The following is a 23641-nucleotide window of genomic DNA, read 5'->3' on the forward strand; positions in this document are numbered from 1 at the left end:
ATGAGTCCTGCTCTGACCCCCAGGGAGTGCACACAGCAGTGGTGAGCTGCACCCCCTGTGCTCTGTTCTCACAACTACACTCCTAAATCATACCTGACCTACCTAAAGCAAGCTCAGATGCATCTACTAGGCAGCAATGATAGGGCTAATTAGTGAACATAATTTTTATTTATTTATTTTTCTTGCAACAATTAGAAATTGTTTTCAGCTTTGTGTCTTTTCATGCTTTGATACATGCAAAAACAAAAGACAAAAACACAGATCTCCAGAACTTTCTGAACAGCTGTGTTAGGGTCCGTGTTAAGAGCAGCAATTATGAGTGCACTGAAAGATTTTTTGGGCCGATACCGATGGATGATTATTAACGAGCCATATCTGACAATACCGATCCAATCGCTGATATGCAGTCTGGCAGCTTGGAGAACAACATCAGGCTGGTAAGTCTGTTGGGGAGGGAAGGAGTGTGGGGGGGAGACAGTGGAAAAGAGAAGATTGAGGCCCCCACAGTGAGGGTGGGAGTGGAGCTGGGGCAGACGTGGGTAGAGACAAGTGACTTGTCCAGGGGCCCAGAGGTAGTTCCCGCTGCTGCACATACTCCCAGGGAAGGTACGAGAGGCATGTGCCCCCTCGGATCTGTACATGGGGCAAGGGCAGGCTGCCGCTGCACGCTTGGGGCCAGCACTGGTCTCTTCCCAGTGGGAGTGGGAAGAGGGGCTGGGCTGGGTCTGTGCTTGAGGTGGGCGGCAGCAAAGCTGGGATGGGGGGAGGGGCTACAGCCACCCCAAAATTCACCATAGCGCCCCCCCCATGCCACTGCCTGCCCCAAGTGCAGCCTTAGTCCAGCCCCTCTCCCCCCCCCCCCGAAGAGCCCAGCACTTCACAGTCAGAGGGGATCAGTGACAGAAGTTATGGGAAAACGTAACTTAACTGCTTTGAAATGTGAGGAGGAACTGCTACTCAGGAATCTGCATCAGCTGTTATATTAAAACCATTACATCTGCATGCTCCTATAGTGATACAAGTTAGCTACTGTAACTTTAACCCAAAACTTTAACTTTAAATCAGATTTTTAAAAATTTAAATCAATTTTATTTGATCTTATTTATAAGATGCTTTTTTAAAAAACAATATAAAGATAGTTTTAATTTAAGATATGTTAGAGCTCAAAGATATGACCATGAAATAGGGATTATAAATTCTAATTATATACTATTTGAGATAATATAGTCATGTAACTTTTTTAGAAAGTTTTTATAAAACCACTCTACCCAATGGAATGCAGTGCTCAGTCTAGAAAACCCCATTAAGCATCTCTGTGATGCATAGTTTCAGTTCTCAAACTGGATTTGTCTCCAGAGACATCCTTATTAACACTAGTACTGTATACAGAGATGAGAGTTGACAGACCTGATTACCTACCCATCAGCCCTCTTGTCTCTGCAAGTTTGTGTACACAGAGTCAAGCCCTTACCTCTCTCTTCAAGTGCAGAGTTTCAAGAAGTTAAATGAATAGAGGTTATCAAACAACGAAAGAACGCACTTTTTGTAGATAGCAATGATTAAATCAAGGCTTCCTGCCTGCTGATTTAAATCAAATCCACCCTGACCCAGAATGAAAGGGTTGAAATTGCAAGGGATTTGCTATGCTTATGTGGCTACAGAAACATACAGAAATAAGTTATAATGTAACAGCATAACTCAGCATCATTTGATATTGATATAGTCATTACATTCATCTATACCCAGGGTCTATATATAGGTCTCTTTGGGATACTAAATCTTCAAACCAAAGTTACAACTGAGAAAAAAGTAGAGCTAGATAACCAAGTTCATTCATTTGATCCGAATAAGCTTATCTTTTTAAAAATTAATGTGCAAGTGGATATCCACTGCAGTGTACTTTACAGTGGAAACTTAATACATACTGATCTTTTGACTGGATATGTGTAAACAACAGCCAGAAAAACTTCAGCTTACAGAAAAATACGTAAAAATGCACCAGAGGAAACATTTACAATAGTGTATCATGGATTAGTGACACTATTATTTTTATTTATTTTTTATGCTGCCCTTTCCAGCAAAAGCTCAGGGCAGTTTACATAGAGAGATCAGAGTGAGTTATAAGCTTACAAAAAGAGAACAGAGGACGTTATAAAACAGGAAAGCAATAACAGAACAAAACAACTTAAAAAGGGAACTCAAATAGCAACAGTGTGTTTAAGAGCTCTATCTCAGCCTAGCTTGAATTTGCTAAATGCCTGTCCAAATAGGAAGATATACAGAGCTTCTGAAAGTTCCAGAGTTGACCTCCCATGTGTTTTTGACAAGCAGACCTGATACATTAATAGCACTTGCAGGAGAGGTAGCAGTTTCTGACCCCACTCTGGTCTTACTATCATTTGCTGCAAAAAATGTCCATTGCTTGAAGAAAAAAAATCCCTTTGGGTCAGTGATGCTCAACACTTCCAGTCTTGTAGGCAGGGTGAGCAGCAGGGGGCCAGCTCCCCACACGCAACCCAGCTGCAGCCTGATACTGTGGGTTGGCTCTATGTACCCAATCTGGCATATGGGGCCATGTCATCTAGCCCACGGGTCTCCCCATGGGTCTGGAAATTGTTGGCACTACATTTATGACCCAGATACCTTGTTCTCAGTGGACCCAAACCCTCAGACTGACTACAACTTTTACCTGTTATCAAATGGAAGATGCTACTGATACACAGTGGTAGCAGATAAGAATAAGGAAGGCAAGGCAAACTAAATAACACCCACCTCCCCACCCCAATTCTATATCTACCAAGCCTAGAGCTGTCACAGAGGAAAGGTTTGTCTGGCTAGTATACAAGCTTCACCCTGTGGTTCTCTCTTGAATGTCAGCAGCCTGGAGGTCAAGGGCCAAGGTTCATCTCCACTAATGGGGTGGGCGAAACGGGCTAGTGGTGTGCCCTCTGTCCTTTGCTGCTCTGAAATCTCTCCTTTATTTTTCCTTCTCCTGATGACTCCATTTCCGGCTACCATTGATTGGTTTTCCTGCTGTCATCACACTATCCACATTTTGTTCTGTCAACATATTCCTTGTTTCCCCAAACCCATCACATTCAAACATCTTAATTTGGTCATTTACCCATGTCTTAACTGGGGCATGACCCAGCCTCCCAATTTGGTCCTCCCACCATAACTGGAAATCCCAGGACTCTGCAGCTGATCACCATAACCTGGCTCCAATGCAGCAAGCCTATCTTACGTCATGGGACAGTGTTCAAATTTCCCAGCCGGTTTATGCCCACTTGTCTGCTGGTCTTAGACACAGTGGGCACATCTATATGAGATGCTATGTCACCATAGCTACAGCGACATAGCTTGTTGCTACAGCAACAGTGTCAGTGGGCATGAACTGTGACAGCGCTGCTACTGTGTAGTAGTGATGAGCGACTACCCAGTAGGGTCAGAAATGACCTGTGCAGTGCCAGGACTGCACAGTACCAGCAGTTATTTAGTAAGTACTAAATTTCTGTAATATTGCTCAAACTCTGTCTCAGTGAACTCAAAACTACTAAATGCTTTAGAATCAGCTAGATTTCTTTCTGAATTACGTTCAGAGTCTTCCTCTTCACTGGCATGCCTGACTTACAGATAGAAAGTAAAGTAAGAAACAGCAGATCCCAATAGGCTCAATGCCAGTGTTTCTTAAAGGTACAGTTCTCCACAGTGTAGTTATACTCTTAGTTTTCCCCAAGTAGCAAAACTGAAAACTGATAATTTTTGTGAGTATTGTTGCTTTCTTTATATAACAGGTAATCTAAAATAGCAGTACTCAACCCTTTGGTCCTTGAGACCAAACGAGTGGTACAGAGCTGATCTGTGGGCTAATCAGACCCTGCACCTCAGGATCATGCCCACACACCCAGATCTGGACTGTCACCTCTGCCCAGCCCCACATACAAGGATCAGGGCCCCACATCATCCCTTCATCTGGCCCCACATGCCAAGATTGCCCCCCCCATGTGTCCAATCTAGGACATAGTGCCACAGCCCACCAGGCTCCCCATAGACCCATAAGGAGCCCCACAGGTTGGATGGCAAGGCACCAGGAGCCAGATATGGCCCATGAGCTGCAGCTTGAATATCCCAATCTAGAAGATCTAATGGTTCTTTCCAAGACCACCAATTCTATGGTCCCGATTGCAAATTCAGATAACATGGGAACAACAAAGAACTCTAGCAAGATTTAAGCCAAGGACATCAAATAGTTCCAGCCCCACAGGGATCAAGCTCACAGACCAGCTGCACACACCAGAGCCAGGAAGCAGGGTTGGTCTGGTGCAGGCACCTCATGCACTTAAGCAGCATGCAGTGGCCCTGGGCCAGGGCTCACAGAGCAGGCATGAGGTACTTAATGCATGAAGTGTCCCTGTCAAACTGGCCCTGTATGCTGGCTCCAGTGTGTAGGGTCAGTCTGTGGCCCTGATCCAAACTGGCCCCAGATATAGTGCACAGGCCCAGTCTGGAGGGGCACTGCAGGAAGCATGTGCTACAGATTGGCCCCATGTGCTCTGCCTGCATTCAGTCCAACCCCACACACCACATGCAGCACATGCTGGCCCTGGTCCAGGGTTCATACTGCAAGCAAGCCCAGCATGGGGCATGTACTGCATGTGGTGCCCATTCTGGACCAGCCCTACACACTGGCTCCAGCATACAGGGATGGTCTGTAGGTCCAATCCAGACTAGCCCAGAGCTAGTGCCCAGGGCTGGTCTTCTGTGGGAACTGCATGCAACATGTACCCAAGACTGACCCCCTGTGCTACATGAGGCACTGGGGCTAGTGTGTGCCACATGTGGTATGTGGGGATTGGCCCAAGACCCACAGACCAGATCATAGAGCTCCACAGGTCAGATTCAGCCCATTGACTGTTTAAATTAGTGGGGGGGGGGGGGGGGGTCAAAGATTCAAAGACACGTTCAGGCATGGGAGATGGCATGAGATGGAAAGTCTGATGGTTATTTATTTGAGATGAGGGCTACAGCTTTATAACAAACTAGCCAATTACCGGTCACAAATGACCGGGGAGAGGGGGCTGGGATGGTGTCCCACCACCTAACGCCCCATGCTGCCGCAGTTCTGCCTCTTGCAAGGAGCAGGGTGGGGGCCTCAGCTCCCCACCCTCTGTCCAGTCCTCTGCCTGGCTTTGGAATCACAGCGGTGCTCCCCCACGCTTGGAGCACTCCGATTGACTGTTTCTGTCAGCCAATCACAGCGTGAATAAAGCGTTACCGACAGACTTAGGCTTTTATATTAGAATATTTGCCATCATAGTTATATCAATAGGAGGAGGATGACATGTGAAAAACATTGCTTGCAAAAGCCAGGTGCATCTCTACCCTGCCTTCTGCCTGACTTCAGGCTAATGGGCTAACAGCCTCTCAGAAGTCGCTGGCGCAGAAGCAGTTATTCATTGTTCATTTTCAAAATTGTTCGTTTGCTGGTATATCTTATTTTCATTTGGTCAGGGAACATTCCTTTGCTAAACCCACATACTGAGTATAATACTGATCTTAGCCTAACAGCCAAGAAGCAGCCTTTGACACTATGCGACTCAGTCATAGGAGCCACATAAGCAGTCACTGTTGACTAGAGAGCTGTAAAATAAGCACCTTTAGGTAAACTGCAACAAGGACACTCCAGTTCAAAATCAATTTCAGTGAAGAGCCAGCATGGGTATCACTGGACTTGTACATCTGTTCTGGCAAAGCTCTAACTGTAAACCTGCTCCCAGCCAGAGGCTTATTCTCAGGGAACCTTAGGTTACCACCATGAGATAGTAGAACACACGGTAGACATGCACATTAACTGCTTTAAAATTGCTTCCCTAATTGTTCTGTCTAATAAATAAACAGTAAGTCTCTTTTGAGCAGCTTTGACTCCCTGTAAACAGCACTAATAGCAGATTCCCAAAAAGAAGACAGGGCAGGGTGACACCTTAGAGACTAAGCGATTCAGAGGCTTTTGTAGGAGGCATGGAAAATACTTAATAAGATGCTATGAATAGACTGCTGGATGCCAGTTATGTCTTCTCAAACACAGACCACATCCCCACTGGACCAAACATAATGAATTATAACATCTGGGGTTTATTCCTCTATTCTTCCACCAACAACTTACATACCATCACCAGCTTACAGTGCTTACATCAGCCAGATAAAGGCAATTCCTAGGCAAAAGAATGAACAGACATCTAGCCCAGAAACTTAATGAAAGCTGGTGGCCAAACACCTCAGCCTCCTCTGACACCTCACGACTGGCCCGAGGAGCTCTTCTTAAAACAACATTTTAAATTCCCACTTCAACATAATAATTGCAGCACAAGAAGTCAGCGGCAGGCAGGACTACCTCAGCCACTGTCTCAAAGGGGACTGGCGTTTCTTATCCCATTACCTGAACTGGCTGCTTCCTCTGGTGTCCCTCCAGCTGGGAGTGAGCTGCCTCCATCTCCAGGGAGCCAATCCATCGGCTGTCAGCTTCTCTGGGCAGCCCCCCTCTCCTCACCTTTCTATTTAAATACATCTTGCTTGTGTGTCATGGAATAGTACCCTGAACATTTATGTAATATTGCTCAAACTCTACTGCCTCTTCCCTGGCACACCTGGCTTGCAGATAGAAAGCACAGTAAGAAACAACAAATCCCAATAGGCCCAATGCCAGAGCTTCTTAAAGGCACAGTTATCCAGTTTCAGGGATACAGGCTGTAGCCTATTGGTCTCTATGCTGGCAAAAGGAATTATAACTCATGGCAGACTTTTGTTAGACCAACTAGATATTTGCAAAAAATTTTTTTACTGAAACCTGAAAGCTGACACCCTGGTTTCTGCCTATTGTTGTTCCAGATAAATCTGCATCTTCACAGAGCTCAAAGCTGCCTCGGCACAAGATCTATGAATCTAAGAGAAATTCCTTGCCCAGGAGACCAGTCCATCACCGCCCTCCTGTGAGAGATGAAATGTCATCACTGGAAGGAAACATAATTCAACATCCTGCTTGACTCCAGACAGCACCGAGATAAAATGGGCTGTTCTAACTTCCACCTAAGCCTAATTTGCCAAAATTAACTATTCCAGCCAGGAGATCTTGCACCACCTTCTGCTCTCCTGCGAAATACGAATTTTCATTTCCACCGCGGAGAAACTTTACAACCTTTTCCCTCTCCTATGAGAATAAAGACAGATGCTTGCAAATATCTAAAAGAGACCACCTCTGCCAAGAGTTCCGACCCCAGTTCTCCGCCGTGTACTTGCACCCATAGCTTTCCTGCCGCCGCGCCTGAGACCCAGGAGACAGCTCCCGCCTCTTGGGACTCGGCTCGAGGTGACCCCGGGCTCCCGCAGCAAGGACCTGCGGGCGCACCGCCGGCGAAGGAGGACCGCGGCGCACACCGGGGCTGAGCACTCGACGAGGCACCGGGGCCCGGCCCCGCGCTACTACCGCCCCGGCACCTACGAGGCAGGAACACCTCCCAGCTCCCCTCCCGGGGCCCCGCTCCCACCTTGAGATTAGCGCGGAGTCCAGCGACCTTGGCCACCTGTTGCAGCTCACAATACTTGAGCGACTCCAACGGGCGCAGGGAGAGCGGCTCCATGATGGCGACGGCCCGGTCCGAGCCGCACTGAATAATCCCTACGCCGCGCGTCAACCGTCCGCTTTGAATCCGGCGCTCAACAGCCCGTCCCCGCCCCCCGTTCGAACTGGCGCTGTCCGGCTCTCCCATTGGCAGAACTGCCACGAGAGGCGGGTGCCTTAGGCAAAGCTCCGACCAATGGGGCTCCGGCGGCGCGGGTTTGTTTTTTTTCGAACGGCCTGGACTGAAAGCCCCGCCCGGCGCTACATCCTCACGATCTGATTGGACAGCAGGATGACGACAGTAGAGGAGGACTCCCTCAGGCAAGCGGCGTGGGCGTGCGGAGACAGTAAGAGAGAGAGGGAGGAGTGAGGGGAGAGATTGAGGTGTGTGGCTGCCAATGCGAGTGCAGGGCTGGGAGGCAGGCACCCAATCGAGGGAGGGGAGGTGCATTCGAACGCGCGGCAGGAGCCGGGTGCGAGAAGATGGCGGTGCGGCGGAGGCTGCTGCAGCAGTTCTTCCAGGACCCTGAGATCGACGGTGCCATCATGGTGGAGCGGCCGGCGGCGGCGGCCCCCGCGGGCAGCGCGCGGAAGGCAGCGGCGGAGGCGAGCACCGGGGCGGCGGCTCTGCGGCGGCGCCGGTTGCGGCCGCAGGACTGCGCCGTGTTCCAGTGTCGGGGCTGCTACGCCGTGCTGAGCGACTCGCTACACCTGTGCGCTCAGGAGGAGCGGCGCCTCCGCGTCCTCGCCTGCTTCAGTGAGTGCCGGCGGGGCGAGGGCCCGAGCCCGGGCCCGGCCTCGGAGCCCATTGCCTGCCTCCTAGCGAAGCTCGGACTGTCCGGGGCACTGGGCTGTGCTCGCTGCGGGGCCGCCGGGCTGAGCGCTCCGGGACAACGACACTCCCCCTGGGATCTCGCGGATGGGTGAGCAGGCGGGCGCACCTGGCCCTGCGCCCGCTGTCGGGGCCTGCCTGGGACAAGCCAGGCTCATCCGTGCTAGTTGGCACGCAGGCTTCCTGTCAGGGATTGCCCTGATGAGTCAAGCCCCCTCTGGGACCTCTCCGCTGTCTTCAGCCTGAGCCCCCGGGATCCCAGGGTAAACTGCTTTGTCCCAGAGTAAACCTCTCCTCTGGTTTTAGCCTGCCCCAGGCTGGTGGCAGGTGCCTGGTGCCCCACAGTATGGTACAGGTGTATCCAGGTGGGAGTTAGCTGCTTCCTGGTAGCCCCCCTCCTCCTCTGCAGCAAGGCAGAGCCCATGAGCATCTAGGTCTCTCCTTCAGGGAAGAGAGAGCTTCAACAGATGCACTCCTCTTTTTACCAGGGACTCACAGCGGTTACTATGGAGCTGGTGTGCCTCAGCTGTGCCCTGCTAGTTGAGTCTGTGGTCTTAGCTTTCCCATGCACCCCTCCCAGGCAGGCACAGCTCCAGTTCTTATTTCACCATCTCAAAGTCTGTCTCAGCTGCCCAGTGATTTTATGCAGTGCAGTTATACAACAGCTGCGGGGGTTGGAAAGTCCTGCGCATCTTTATCCTGGTCCAGGTTGCCTTGTATGTCCATGTCCTTTAGGCGTAGGGCACTTTTTTGCTCTGTTTCTTTAAAAACGGAGCTATCCAGCTTCTTGATGCCATAGATTTTGTTGGCAAACAAGCCCCACTGGCCCCAGGAGGCTATTTTGGCTGCCTGGTATGGCTGCTCCCTGGGTGAGGATGTCAACCACAGGCTACTGTATGAAAAAGGTGATCACATCTGGAAGTGGCTCCAGCTGCTGTGCTATGTGCTGAATGCAATGCTGACAGCGTGAGAGAGGCACGCTGGGCCTGTCTGCTGGATTCACAAATTGGGTATCCCCGGTGGCTGTAGGCTTATGTTGGGTACCAGACTGGCACTTCTATCATTGCGTAGTAGTAGACTTTTGGGCACCTCAGTAGGTGTGGAGAGGTTTTGTGGACTGTGCTCTTAGGCCTGGGCTTTTGAAGTGCATCTTAAGGCTTCTTGGATCTGGCCATAACTTTCTCCTAAATCAACAGATGTTAGAAACATGGAGATGGATCAGTATGTTTCCATTAAAACAAAGATTAAACAAATGTGACTCCTCCCAAGCCTATATACAGGAAGTCCAGAACTCAGTTATCTTAAGGGGAAATGGAAATTTTAATGAATGATCTGTGGTATATGACTCTGGATTTGTCTTTCTCAGAAGTTACAGAAGATGTTGTTCTAGAAGATTCCTTAAGAGTTGGTATTGACGGGTCCCTCCTAGGATGGTAGGTATTTCAAATACTGTTTCTTGGTTTTGATACCAGTTTTCTGTTTGAGATGCTGACCTAGTAGAGCAGGTGAGGGTTATTGTGGTGCCTCTGACTTCAAACAAGTCATCTGGAGAAACATTTTTAAAATCACTAGCTTACTCTTGGATGGGCTTACAAAACTGACAAATACTTAGTTTGGTTTCGGACCTGCCTACTGTAGTCTCTTACTGAAAAAAGCCTTTGCAAATCTACAGCATACGTTCCATTCCTTTCTTCCCCTTTCACATGCATCTAGACATTTGCTATATTTGAAGTAGGGAGAACATTTGAACAATTCTAATATAATAAAAGCGTCTGTCTGTCACACTCCAGGACAACTGCGCATGCACTGAGAGGGCACGCATCAATTGGCTGGGAGGGTCTGGAGTGTTACGGACAGGGAGCGAGGTAGCTGCCGCAGTACCCCGGCCAACAACAGCCTGTGGGGGGTAGGTGGCAGGGAAGAGGGTTGGGGGGAGGTTTCCAGTGGCAGCTGGCAATTTGCTAGCTGTAAAAAGAAACGGTATCTCCCCCATCCCCCACAAAGTCTGGGGGGTTGTGTGTGATGGGGAGAGGGAGAGAGCGTATGTTTTGGTTCTGATACCTTTTTTTGTGCTGAAAGTGAACAACTATTTATGAATCAATTGGTATAAGCAAGTCTCTAGACCAGGGGTCAGCAACCCCCGGCATGCGTGCTGAGCATGGCACATGAGGCTATTTTGCTCAGCACGCCACATCAGCTCCGTACCAACGCGTGCACCCACGTGTCGGAGCGGGTGGTGGGGTGGAACCTGAGGCAGCGCAGCCCCAGTTTCTCGCCTGCTCCTGGCACAGAGGTGATAGCAGGGTTCCAGAGCCCGGCGCAGCTGTTTGCAGCCAGCCTGGGCTCTGGGCAGCTGCAGCAAGCAGGGGGCAGGCTGCAAACAGCTGCACCAGGCTCCATAGCTCCAGCATCAGCTCTGTGCTGGCGGTGACTGCACGGGCACCTTGGGCAGGCTCTGCTGCCCCACTGTCTGCTCTGAGTGCGCATGCACTCACCACCAGGATGGAGCTGATGCTGGAGCTGTGGAGCCCAGCTCAGATGTTTGTACCCTGCCAGCTGCTTGCTGCAGCTGCACAGGGTAGGAGGGCTGGGGGGCAGGGGCTTTGGAGGGGGCACAGAACTGGGGGGCAGGGGGGGCAAGGGGCACAAACAGGGCATTCTATGTACCCCTTGCCCTCATTTTGTTTTTCTGGCATGCCAGCACTCTGGCACCTTGCAAGGTAGGCATTGTGGTGTTTTTCGGCGCTTTGGCCAAAAAACATTGCCTACCCCTGCTCTAGACGATTAGTTCTCAGCCTTTTTAGACTCAAGGCACCCCTCCATGACTGTTATGAATTAAGCAGTGCTCCACTTCAAAACTAATTTATCACAGTTCTTACTTCCTTGCAGAGGGAATAGTAGTGGGAATGGAGGCTTTGCCAGGGAGGGAAAAGTCAGGGTACATTTTCACCTTGTAGACCAGAGAGGGAGACCCTGAGCCACGGGACCCTGGCTGAAAATCATTATTCTAGACAGCAGTGTTTCTGCACTACCAGTTCTGGAGTGAAAGGAAGGACATAATTTCAAGTTATTCAAAGCTCTGCAGAAAAGGAGATAATTGGCAAAGGCCTACATGCTCTATATACTTTTTTTTTTTTTTTTAATTAGATTTTATGTGATAAGAAATTGAGCTTGACTGGGATTGCTGCTTTTAAAGATGGGTGGCATACATTTCTGTTGTCTGCAAGCTTGGAGAGACTGCATAGGTTAAGTATTGTATTTAATTCATATTTGGACAGCTTTTTTAAATTACAAGGACTAAGAACTCTTAAACAAAAGTTGTATTCTGCAAAAGATGAGGGTGCTATTATAAGAAAGTTTCCTACCCAACATGAGAAATTTGTTTTTCTGTTTGCTTGTTTTTCCTTAAGACACCTTACACTGTTTTGCTGATACCCCGTAAGTCACATGTTTAATAGCATTCTCTAAATTAGGTTTTTGGCAATTAATGTGTGTTTTTGAAGTGGGAGGAAATGCACAGAATATTTAGCTAATCAGTTCAATTAATTTTTTTACATGCTTTAATTTTCTCCCTATGTCTCTTCTCTTCATTTTAAGTCTTGTGAATAATCCAGAGGACAGTTAATTTAGTCAGTGTATTTCACTTAGGCATACACCAATAGATTTTGGGGGCTGATACCATTAGCCGATTTTTAAGGAGGTATATCGACTGATACTGATCCAATTTCTGATAAAGCTGCACCCAGCTGGTAAATCTGTTGTGGTGGAAGGAGAGGGGAGGGAAGGGGCATGAGGCAGGGGGTCAGATCAAGGCCCCCTGTGGTGAGGGAGGGAGTAGGGGCAGGGGAGATGCTGTCCAGCAGGGCGGGGCATGGAACGGAGCCACAGCTCATCCAGGGGCATGGGGGGGCGGCTCCCGCTGTTGCATGCACCACAGGAGGGCATGGGGAGAGGGGACATGCCTTCAGATCTGCGCAGGGTATTGTGGGCAGGCTGCAGCTGCGGGCTGGGGCTGTGCCAGGCTCTTCTTGGAGGGGGCTGGGCTTAGGGTGGGCAGCAGCAGAACTGGGAGGGGGCTATGGAGGGGGGCTGCAGCCACGCTATATTTACCATAGCGCCCCCTAGCAGTGCTGCTGCCTCCTACCCGATGCAGCCCCAGCTCTTCCCAGTACGTGGGTGGAGGCAGGGGTTGAGCCAGGGCTGCGCCAGGCAGGCAGCAGCGGTGCTGGGAGGGGTGTTTCGGGGGACTGTGGCAAAATTTGGGGTGGCTACAGCCTTCCACCATAGCCCCCTTCCCAGCACTGCTGCTGCCCAGCCCCTGCTGAAAAGAGTCTGGCACAGCCCCATTTACAGCCTACTGCCTCACCTGAGAAGATCTACAGGGCACACGCTCTCCCTCCACACCCCCAGATGAGCCATAGCTCCATCCCCTGCCCTGCCTCGGCTGGGCATTGCTTGCCCCTGCCTCTGCCCCACTCCCTCCGTCACCATGGGGAGCATTGATCAGTGCCCCCAACACCCCTTCCATCCCCCTTCCTTTCCACCACAACAGACTTACCAGCCGCACACAGCTCTCCAAGCTGCTGGGCTGTGCTCCAAGCTGCCTGTGTGCTGCGCACGTGCACAGGCATTTATTGGCCAAATTATCAGCTGCATCGGTCTGATTTCCAATACAGCCAGTTCTAATACTGTAAAAGCCTTAGTCTGTCTGTAATGCTTTATTCGCACTCTAATTGGTTGTCTGAAAAAAAATAATCGAAACACTCCAAGAGCATTCGGGACAAGAGGCAGTGGCGGTGGAGTGGTGACAGAGGAAACGGACATGGGGTGGGGTGAAGCCAGCGGTGCTGGCCTTGCCCTCCCGGCTGCCCCCCAAAAACAGCCAGCAGGGAAGGGGAGGCAGTGGGGAAGGAGGGGAGCAGGAAGGGGAAGGGCAGACAAAGTTCCTCGGGTGAATTTGATAATTTTTATTAGACCAACCCAAATGGTTGGAGAATAGTTATTCTATTCGGGTTCAAAAACCCTTCGTCAGGCTAAGGACACTGCAGCAGTTGCTGCGTGCTCTTCCTGGATGGAATGAAAAGTAAACAAGCCAGGGGCTGGGCTGGGCTGGGGAGTCAGTTGCCAGGCAGATTGTAATGTATCAAAAATCCAATGTCTGTGTTTAGTCCCTGATCTCTAGTATCCAGCAGGTTGATGAAATGGAGCTCATAGGCTCGTCTCTGGGATGTGTTGTGTAAATTTCCCTTGAGGATCAGGACTGAGAGATTGGAGAGAGAGTGGCCCTCCTGTGAGAAATGTGCCCCCACCGGTAATTGGGTGTTTCTGTCTTCAGTGGATTTCCGGTGTGCGTTCATTCTGGTGTGCAGTTGTTGTCTGGTCTCTCCTACATATCTTCCATCAGGGCATTTGGTGCATTGGATGAGGTATACTACATTCCTGGAGGTGCAGCTGTAAGATCCTGGGATGCTGATGGCTTTGTTGTGGGGTGTAGTAATAGTGGAGGTGGTGGAGATGTGGGGGCAGGTTTTGCATTTCTTGTCCTGGCACGGTCTGGATCCTTTTGGTGTGTTCTGGGGCTGAGGAAGTTTGCTTCTTGTGATGAGGTTGGCGAGGTTCGGTGCTTGTCTGAAGGCTAGGATGGGTGGCTCTGGGAAGATTTTTTTTTTTAAGAATAGGGAAGGGGAAAGGGGAGTTTCTGGTGCCAGCCCGCTGCCACCACCTGGCCCTGAAAACAGCTGGCAGATGGGGAGGGATGTTTCCTGCAAGCAGATGCGGAGCAGTAGCAGTGCAGGGCACTGCATGTCAGTTGCTGCCACTGAGTGCAAGCTCCCCTCCTACCCCTGTTCCTGGGAGCCGGTTGTGGCACAGGGTAGAGGAGCAGGGTGGGGGGGCCCATGGGTTTGGACATGGAGGGGGTGTGCACGGGCCCAGAGACAGAGCAGCAGCACCACAGGGTGCTGGGTCATGCTGCTCCCACCCCCCAGCCTGAGGTGGCAGTGATGGAGGGAATGGCATTGGGGGGGCAGGGCAAGGCAAGGCTAGCAGTGCTGCCGCGCCCCCCACCCCAGGCAGCAGGGGGCCAAGGGGGGAGAAATGGGCCTGGACACAATGTGGTGAGGGGGGTAAGGGGGAGCAGGGGGAACAGTGCCACACAAGAAGCGGGGGTGGGGCCAGACACACTCAGTCCCTGCCCCCCTCCCCCTCCAAGAACGGGGCAGCTGTGGGGAGGGTTGGAGGCGGCCTAGGCCAGACATAGTGGTGGGGAGAAGCAAGGAGCAGGCCCGGACCCAACCCAGTGGCAGGGGCAGGGGAGGAGTGGGCCCAGGGTCTGACCTGATGATGTGAGGAGGGGAGGAGTGGGCCTGGGCTGGATGCAGTGGGGGGAGGGGAGGAGCAGTCCTGACATGGCAGAGGTGGGGAGAATGGGCATGGATCCCAAGCAGCAGGGAGAAGTGGGGGCACGGACATGGGGCTTCATCCCCGCCTGTCATTCTTGATGGGCAACTTGCTAGTCTTCTTTTATCAGTGCCAATCTGATATCGGACCAATGTATCGGTGCACCTCTAATTTCACTAGCAATTTGGTATTCTGAAATTTCTATTGTTTTAAAGGCTGGGTGTAATATTCTCCTCCTAATCTTAATTGCAGGTTCCAAAATTTTTGAGTGGGGACTGCACTTACAGTAGTGATGATTTTGTTGGATTAGAGGTTATGTTTTTGAGGATTCATAGCCTTTGTGACCATTTCCCTGATTGCATGTATGCAGAAGTAATATTACATAATTTGTTTAGGTGTCATAATCTAGCTCAGGATCCAGTGTCTTGTGACTAGCAAGCAATGCCCATGCTAGCTTTGGAAATCTCTTAGCCTAGTAAAACTTTCTTTTTTTTATCCTCTCTCCTTTCAGCACCTACAATGCGTTGTATTGTCGTTCATGTGGAGTCATCCTGGGCTTCAATCTTTATTCTAGCTCCAGTGACCTGGCTTATCTGCGAGGCTTCTTTTGTCTCTTCAAAGACTGCATCCTCTGGTTAGTGCACTCCAGTCTCACAGTTAATGGCTTTAACTCCCCCAAGTTTATTTCTAATTTCACATTAATTTGGAAGGGGGCAAGGGTAAATAATACAAGTAAGCTACAGCAAACTGAGACCACTTTTCTCCTGAGTGAAAGCATCCACACTGGGGGAACAACAACATGCTTTTGTAATTTCTGCTCTTTGACCTATTTTTTTTTTTACTTGTTTTTTCAGTTACTTCTTAACAACTAAAACCACGATAGATGGCTCGGAGATGACCTTTCCTGCTTTGAACCTAAACAGAAAACTGTCAAAAGTAAAGTATCTTCATGATTTTGTATACAAAGTGGGGATGAAATGCAAGCTGCATTCAATTATTTGAAGCAGTACTGAAAAATGTTATACTGGAGGCAGGTTTTTTTGCAAACTAGTTCAGGGGTTCCTTTTGGCCCCTCAGGTTGGATCCATGGAGTCACTGCCTAGATCCCGCTTTGCCCTATCCAGCAGAAAGTGCCATGCTATCCAGCCCACAGAGCTCCCCATAGGCTCCTGCCATGGGATGTTGTCCAGCCTGCAGCAGGTCCCTTGACCCAGGTGCAGGGGGCAGCCCAGGCCTTGGTGCAAGCAGCCGGTCCTGCTGCTCCTAGGTGCACTGCAGGGCTAGAGCGGTGCAATGGCAAGACTTACTTTCTGGCAGTGGCAGCTCATTCCAGCTGTTGCTGCCAGTCTCTGCTGCCACTACCAAAACCATCCCTACTATCCAAGCACCCCAGTCCATGTGCCCCATGCCCACCACTGGGGGTGAGGGACAGAGCGGGCAGGCAGGGTCTCCATGGAGACCAACTCAGGACCTGTGTGGGCAGGCTGGGCGGATGGGATGGGGCTGGGAGCAGGACAGGCGGCCAGGGATTGGGATTGCAGGGTGGTGACGGTACATGGCCAGGGTCTGGGGCAGAGCCGCAACCCACTGCCCACATGTCTCTCTGGATGCTGGTTCTTCAGGCAGGGGCATACAGGGAGCAGATTGCAACTCTGCCCTAGGCCCCGGCCCTGCGCTATTATTGCCCCATGATCCCAGTCCTCAGCCCCTGCTCTCCACCCACTTGCAGCCCCATCCCATCCACCCTGCCTACATGGGTTCCAGCCAGCCTCCATAGAGACCCAGGGATCACAGGGCGGTGACAGTGAGGGGCTGGGGCCAAGGTAGAGCTGTAGTCTGCTCCCTGCATGCCCCTGCCCGCAGAAATGGCACCTGTTACAGGGATGTGGGGGGAGCAGATCTCAGCTTTGCCCCAGGCCCCAGTCCCACGATCCTGGCCCTGTGGACCCACCCACTCCTGGATGCTGCTTCCCACCTGCTCACAGCCCCATCCCATCCACCCAGCCGAGTGCAGCGGCCGTGTAGGGAGCTACGGTGAACTGTTACGGGCAGGGGGGCAGGGTGCTGACCTGGCCCACAACAGCTCACTGAAACTCCCCAAGTGGCCCTCTAGCCAAAATACTTGCCCACCCCTGTTCTAGATGCCTGACTTGCCTAGGGGAGAGATGTCCTTGATTCATTGCTCTGTGTAAAAATCTTCCTCTGTATGTTTTTTAGAAAGTGAGGAAGGCAAGACTTAAGCTCATTTACATGCCTTCAGTATCCCAGAGCTGAAATACCACTCTGACTTTCTGAGTTGCCTTTCAACAAATTTCTTCCCCTCCCCTTTCTTTCTTTTTTCAGGGGAGGGGAGAGGGAGGAGTGACATGAATTTTCTACTGTAGTTTCTCCTTTTCTAAATCAACACTGACTATTTCTTTTCAGTTAAGAGCTCATTGATCCCTAGCCATATTCATAGCAGATTTGATCTCAGTGGTAAAATGAGAGAATGGCTCCAGGGGTATAGGTACTTACCATATCTGAACCACAGCAATTTATGGAAATGAACCATGTGGCAATACATACAGTATTAAAGCATCTTCTTGATAAAAGGGTAGGAAGTGATTAGTCAACCATTGTTGCTCAATTGCTAATTGGCTGTGGTCACGTTGCTCCTGGGTTAGGAGGCAGCCTTCTCGCAGCAGCACAGTATTCATGAAGATGCTGCTGCTGGGGATGATAACTTTCCTATGTAGCTGCGGCAACAATGGCATGGGTATGCCATTGTTCTCTTGGTGGGCCATCCATACATGATCCTTCAAAGGACCATCATGTTTGTCTTTCATTAAAGTTTTTGCCCAAGGTAGTTTCAGACTTTTTGTATAAAATGAGTTTGACTCCTTGTTTCCTCTCCCCTGCTTCCCCTCCAAATACTCTGCCTTGGATGAAAGAGAACTTTCCATTACATCTAATGTGAGTATCATTTTATGTGTAGTACACTGGTACATCTCCTGAAAGGGTGAGAGGACAACTTGTTTCCATCCAGAGATTGTCAAGGGGGTTCTTGGCCTGTATAAAAGCTTGCTGTGAATTTAACTAAAAAGGATTTTCCCAGTTATATTAGGCCACAGTCATCTTTGGCTTTCTGCTTTATAACACAGCATTTTCCACATTTTCCAGTGTGGGTGCTGTCCCTACACTTAACATTAGCTACTCCCTAGTTCAGGCTCAGACCGGGTGTCATTTTTTGCAAAGTTGCAGTCACTAGTTTAGGGTATCTCTTGCTATTTTCAGGCTATCTGCCAGTTGTCTTGTCCACAGGGATTCTACTCTTGGTAACTAACAAGCATCTTGAAGAATCACAGGTAGTATAAGGTTCTTTTCTCCCTTTAATAGTACTCACCTTCTTTTTCCATAGCTGAAGGAACAACTTGTGATTATCCATGTACGCCTAGAAATCCTGATAAGGAGACTAGAAGAACTGACCTGGCAGAATATGGGAGATAAGCAGGGATGCTCATCAAGGACAGCTTGCTTAAAGCCAGAGCGTGCACGAATCAAGTCAAACAATTAATATGCCATTTTACCAGACTGCTGGAGCCGTTTGTGTATTGGTGCATGTAATGAAGAAAACAGTCTGATTGGTTTCATTGTAATGAAGAAAAGTCTGAAATATGCCTGTGAATGTCAGGGAAAACTATTGTGTTACTTAGTCCCTGTGTAGAAAGAACTGATCCTGAAATGCATCTAAGACTACGGAAATTCACTGGATCTTGTGCAGTGAGAAACTCATACTTGTGTCCATGTAGAACTTCCAGCTTTTGAAATACTACAGTTGATACTGTGGTTCTTCCTAAGTCTTAGCCACTTCACAAAAAACAGCCTTTGAAAGCTGACTTTAGGGTCTTGAGACTGTTAGTTAAAAACATGAACAGCTGGTCCTATTCAAGATCTGCTGTTATAAAATGTATTTTGTCAGGTGCCTAAAAGTCTATACCACCTCTTCATGTAGATAAATTGCTTGTAACAGTTGGGGGTTGGTCTAGATATTTCCTTGATAGGCTTGAATGGGTTCTGCTCCTCTTAAAGCATTTAAAAATTAATCAGACATAGAAGAAGGTGGCATTTTTTGCAGGATAGAAAGAAGAGGGTCCTATGACTTTGTCATTGATTTATGAGCAGTATTTCTTATTTATCGTCTTCCCTCATTCACCGGAAAGATTGCAAATGCTTTCTTCTCCTCAAAGGTATACTTCAGTGAATTCAGTAGCTCCCTGAAATGTGTTGGGTGTGTTGTGGGAAGTATTTGCTGCGTTTAATTCTAGTAATGAGCAAATTCCCCTTTCTTGCCCTGTGCAAAGGACTGCCAACCCACATTGTTTCTAATTAGAGTTGCTGATGTTGGTAATCCCTGCACTTTTTTTTTTCCAATTATTTTAGACTTCTCAAAAATACCCAATGAATATGCAGACTTCTAAATGAGGTGGGCTGTGTCTTGGCAAAAAGCCCCATACGAGTCATCACAATGGTGGCTTGGATCAACATAACCAGAAAAGCAGCACATACATTTCTTAACTACTACTTGAAGCCTCTTGGACTGTTTATGCTGGTTAAGCCAAATAGCTGACAATAACCTAGAATATTAAGAGCTCTGTTTTAAGATGCCATCAAATGCAAGGAGGGCATATTAGTCTTGTATATTACCTAGCATAGGTTTTTTTTGTTTGTTGTTGTTTTAAGATGGATAACTACATTGCACAACCTTAGGAGGAACTCATGTTGGAGTTATAAGAGTATTTCTCAGTGGCAGCTGAATTAATAGTTGAAAATGAAATCAAGACTAATTATTTATTTGAAAAAATGACATTTTGTATGATAACTTAAATTGTCTTGTAATAGACATCACTTTTGCTCTAAGTGCTGCAGCTGGAGCCTTCCTGACTAGACAGTTAATTAAAATACTTTAAACAGCTTTGATTTGTTCATGAAAGATCCAGAGATTGACTGTAATAAGGAACCAACTTGGAAGTTGCTTGGTCAGTGGAGATGGCTGGACCCTGTTTAGCTAGCCTGGCTATGTATTTAGAACTAACCTAAGGTCACCCTAAGGTCTTACTTGATCTATTGATGGCACTGGGAGACTTGCAAAAAGGTCACCTGGAGTAATACGATCTCAATGATCAAACTTCATTTAAATTCATTACTCGTTCAGCCTTCACTACAGCATTCAACATCACTCTCAAACGCTGAATTATGGGGCTGCTTATTTTTGCCCTTTCTATCCTTACAGTAACTCCAGTTATCTCCCATGGACTTCATGTTTACATCCTGCTTAAGACCAAGTACTTGTGTTTCTGAATCAACCCACCCCATCCTCCTTTTCCCTTCAAAGGGTAGGTTAAACCATTCCTACTGCTTGTTTCTGTCAGTGACAAAGACAAGCTGTTAGTTATGCTGGTTTGTTATAAGTACATCAAGTAGGTTCGAGGTGGCCATGACTAGGCCTTTAAGTGTTATGTTAACAGTGTACCTTTGCCAACTTTTACATTTCCAGCTAGCTACCTCTCTATTTCTTACCACTGGAATAAGTAGCACATGGGCTTGGGACTTTGATTTTTTTGAGCTGCATGTCAGCATGTGGTAAATAGCATAAGACAACTACTTTCTACTAATTGCAAACTATACATTAATCTTCCTGGGATTTGGTCATCCAGCATCTCTGTCCAGCTCAAGTGCAGATGAGACCTAGTAATACTACTAAATCCTGCTGTATTCCATAACTAATATGATGCTTGAAATTTTTCACATAGATGGGGGGAACAGGGATTAAAACTTAAACTTGTTAAGAAATCTTTCACTTGTCAAACTGATGTAAAATGAATGCAGTGTCACCTGCCTGAGTCTATAGACAGTGTGACAGTAGTTTAGAGATGGATGAACTGTTACTAAGATAGTGACTTGACCTAAAGATGGCACTTAATGTTGATTTATTTAAAGCTATTTTGTAGCAAACACTGGTATCAAATTTCAACCTTCTCATCTGCTTTTTTTTACTTTACAACTGGTAAATAACATCTCATGTCTTGTTTGTGGAATTAATCTTTCGAGAACTAGCGCAGAATTTGATCTGCTGTAACAAAGGGTCCTGCCAAACAATCAGTTGTACTCTTCATTGTGTGGTCTAGCTCTCTCTTGCATATTGAGTGGAGCAGGAACTAGAACATAAGACTCCGTTCTCTCAGGTGAGTACCTTTGCCACAAGCGGAGCTTCTTCCTTTTCCCCTCTCCCTGTGGTCTCTGGATCAGTGACTATATAATCACTACCTGAAAGTGGGACAGCTTTCACTGAAAGCAAAGACCCAGCAAAAATATCCTACAGCCTGGTGCTTATGGTGTCTCCTAGGAGATGGGAGACATGGTTTCAGATCTGCTTGGGTGGAGGTGGTAAGCCAAATCTCCCTCACCTTGCTCAAATGCTGCTGTCACAGAGCTGCTGGTAAGAGAGAAGGCATCAGCACTACCATACCCATCATCTATCTTGGTTTGAAAGAAAGGCCTGGATGTCTAATTCCAGGAGAGGGTTCAAGCCTGTGAATCCTGGGCTGCGGAAAGCATTTCCCTGGGGCCCAGTGTGGCAGGCAGGAGATAAGATAGATCCTCAACTTTTCCAATTGGGTAGCTTTGGCAGTGCCCTACTGAGCATGCTGGCTATTGTAGATCCCATTCTCAGCTGCCAAACTTTCCTCAGGCATTGGATTTAGATGCCTTGCTGTCACAGTAGAACTCAGCCTGAGTTAGGGGCCCAGGTTCCATATCCAATTTCAAAGGCACTCGGACACATACGGCAGTAATTGGTGGCCCTTTGAAATTTTAGGATTAGTGGAGAGTCTTAATGATTTATGAGGAAAGGCTGAAAGAAATAGGATTATTTAGCTGATAGAGAGATTTTGATAAGTCTTCAAGTACCTGGAGGAAGATTATGGAGAGGATAGACCTGACCTCTCTGTGGCTGGGGAGGACAGAACTAGGAGCAATGGCCCCAACTAATAGCAGAGGAAAATTAAACAAGACTAGAAAGAACTGACTGTGAGGGTGGTAAAGCATTGGAACAGGCTACCTAGAGAAGCTGTGGAATCTCCATCCTCCAAAATTTTGAAAAGCAGGTTAGACAGATACTTGGCTGGGATGGTTTAGTAGAAAGCCAGGTAGATTTTCACCTTATAAACTAACCAAAGTAGAGATATACACATAGCACAAGCTTTTGTGTGCCAAAGTTCACTTCACAGGGATAGCAGTCAGGGATGATCCTGACTACAGCCAGATGCTGGACTTAGATATTTTGTAAAGTCCTTTTCAATTCTACTATCCTATAATCCTACATCTTACTCTTAATAATTTTAGGAGAACCTCTGAAAAATGCTTTTAGTCTGCAAGAGTTTTGAAAAAGTTTTGGTAAGGCTGCCCTGAAAACTCTTAATCTAATAAGGCTAATACCTCTAACTATTTGGAATAATATTGGATGATAGCATTTTTTAGAGGTGCTCAGCACCTGCAACTGCTTGAAATCACTTCTGAAAGGCAGCCAACAGGTGTTCACATTTCCACTAAGTGGACTGCCTTTCATCCTTGGTGCCAAATTGTTCTACCCCTGAAGACAAAAATGAGCAGAAGAGTGTAGTGGCATGTAAATTATATGAATAAACCTGGCCTGCAAAATTGCTGACTTACCTGTTAGCTTAGCATGCAGCAAACATAAGCATGGGTATTTAGATGCACAAATAATGCTACCATTAATCTTCCTAACTGGCAAGTCATTTTTTCTTGTGTATTTAATAAACATATACCAACTGTAACAAAAGAAAACTAATAAGACAAACACTTAAAAAATACCAGAATTAGTTCCAGCACAACCTTAATTTGGCCCCCTAGTGAACAGATAACATTCAGTTATACACGCATACAAATTGTACAACACCAATGCCTCATTCAGTGAACATAATAGATCAGTGACTTTGTTCAATGTCTTGGCCACCAGCAAGGTTGAAACCTAGCAATCTGTTACACAGACCTCTGCTACTTAAGAGGGCAACAGCAAACAGTAGTAGATTGTCATCTTTTATGCTGGCCACTCTGTAGGGCAGGGGTTTTCAACTGGGGATACTTCTGAGGGCCTTAGTGGGTACTTGGCAGTGGGTGCCACTGTTGGTACTTCTGCTGCCATGGTACGTTTGCCAATTGGCTGTGGAGGACACCGCCCCCTGCTCATTGACTGGCTGCTGGGGGAACACCCCCACCCCACCCCGGTCTGGCTGCTGCAGGACTCGTGCTTTCTTGACCAGCTGCTGGGGGTACAATAACCCAAAAAGGTTGAAAACCACTGCTATAGGGGACTGGTTCAAACATCTGACACAGGAATGGAGACCCCACAATCTGGTTCCATTGCACCAGAGGCTCAGAGTTGGTATGCTCTAATTAAGAGGCTTCTGACCATTTCTCCAAATATGCCCCCCCCCCTTTGTCCTATTCCAGTGGTGTTCAAGCTTTTTGCTCCACAGGGCTGGTTTTTGGACCAGATCAAGCCCTGTGCACCAAGATCGGGCCTGAGGGACCAATGCCAGCTCACCAAGCCACACCTGCTGGAAGCTCTGGTAGCCTACACCACCCACATATCCCAGGATCAGGCACGTGATCTAGCACACTGGGCCTGAGACTCCACACATTTGGAAGTTTGGCAGCAGGAGAGCTACAGCTGCCAAATTTCCATACCTATGATAAGTCCAGTGGGCCAGATGACACAGTGCCGGGGGCCACATCTG

General features: G+C 48.2%; 2 protein-coding genes across 6 annotated transcripts in view; one reads left to right on the forward strand and one right to left on the reverse strand.

The window, feature by feature from the left end:
• The window catches only part of NUSAP1 (nucleolar and spindle associated protein 1), a 46398-nt gene extending 38620 nt beyond the window's left edge, over nt 1–7778 (reverse strand). For all 4 annotated transcript variants that reach the window (XM_014595496.3, XM_014595495.3, XM_019496485.2 and 1 more), the window contains exon 1: nt 7542–7778. In XM_014595496.3, the coding sequence (XP_014450982.2) occupies nt 7542–7763 (222 nt within the window). In that variant the 5' untranslated portion in view covers nt 7764–7778. The remainder of the gene's footprint in view (nt 1–7541) is intronic.
• A 62-nt stretch (nt 7779–7840) lies between these two features.
• Nucleotides 7841–20856, forward strand: OIP5 (Opa interacting protein 5). 2 transcript variants are annotated; one of them, XM_014595494.3, is made up of 6 exons: nt 7841–8372; nt 9814–9880; nt 15358–15480; nt 15701–15782; nt 17777–17798; nt 18244–18333. In XM_014595494.3, exons 1-5 carry the CDS (start codon nt 8099–8101, stop codon nt 17795–17797), a joined length of 567 nt encoding a protein of 188 aa, XP_014450980.1. In that variant the 5' UTR covers nt 7841–8098; the 3' UTR covers nt 17798; nt 18244–18333. The 2 variants fall into 2 exon arrangements, with proteins under 2 accessions (XP_014450980.1, XP_006261431.1); XM_006261369.3 differs by lacking the exon at nt 17777–17798 and having other exon boundaries at nt 7868–8372; nt 18244–20856.
• Nucleotides 20857–23641: the final 2785 nt, after the last annotated feature.

The sequence above is a fragment of the Alligator mississippiensis genome, chromosome 2, assembly GCF_030867095.1.
Source record: "Alligator mississippiensis isolate rAllMis1 chromosome 2, rAllMis1, whole genome shotgun sequence".
Taxonomy (NCBI): Eukaryota; Metazoa; Chordata; order Crocodylia; family Alligatoridae; genus Alligator; species Alligator mississippiensis.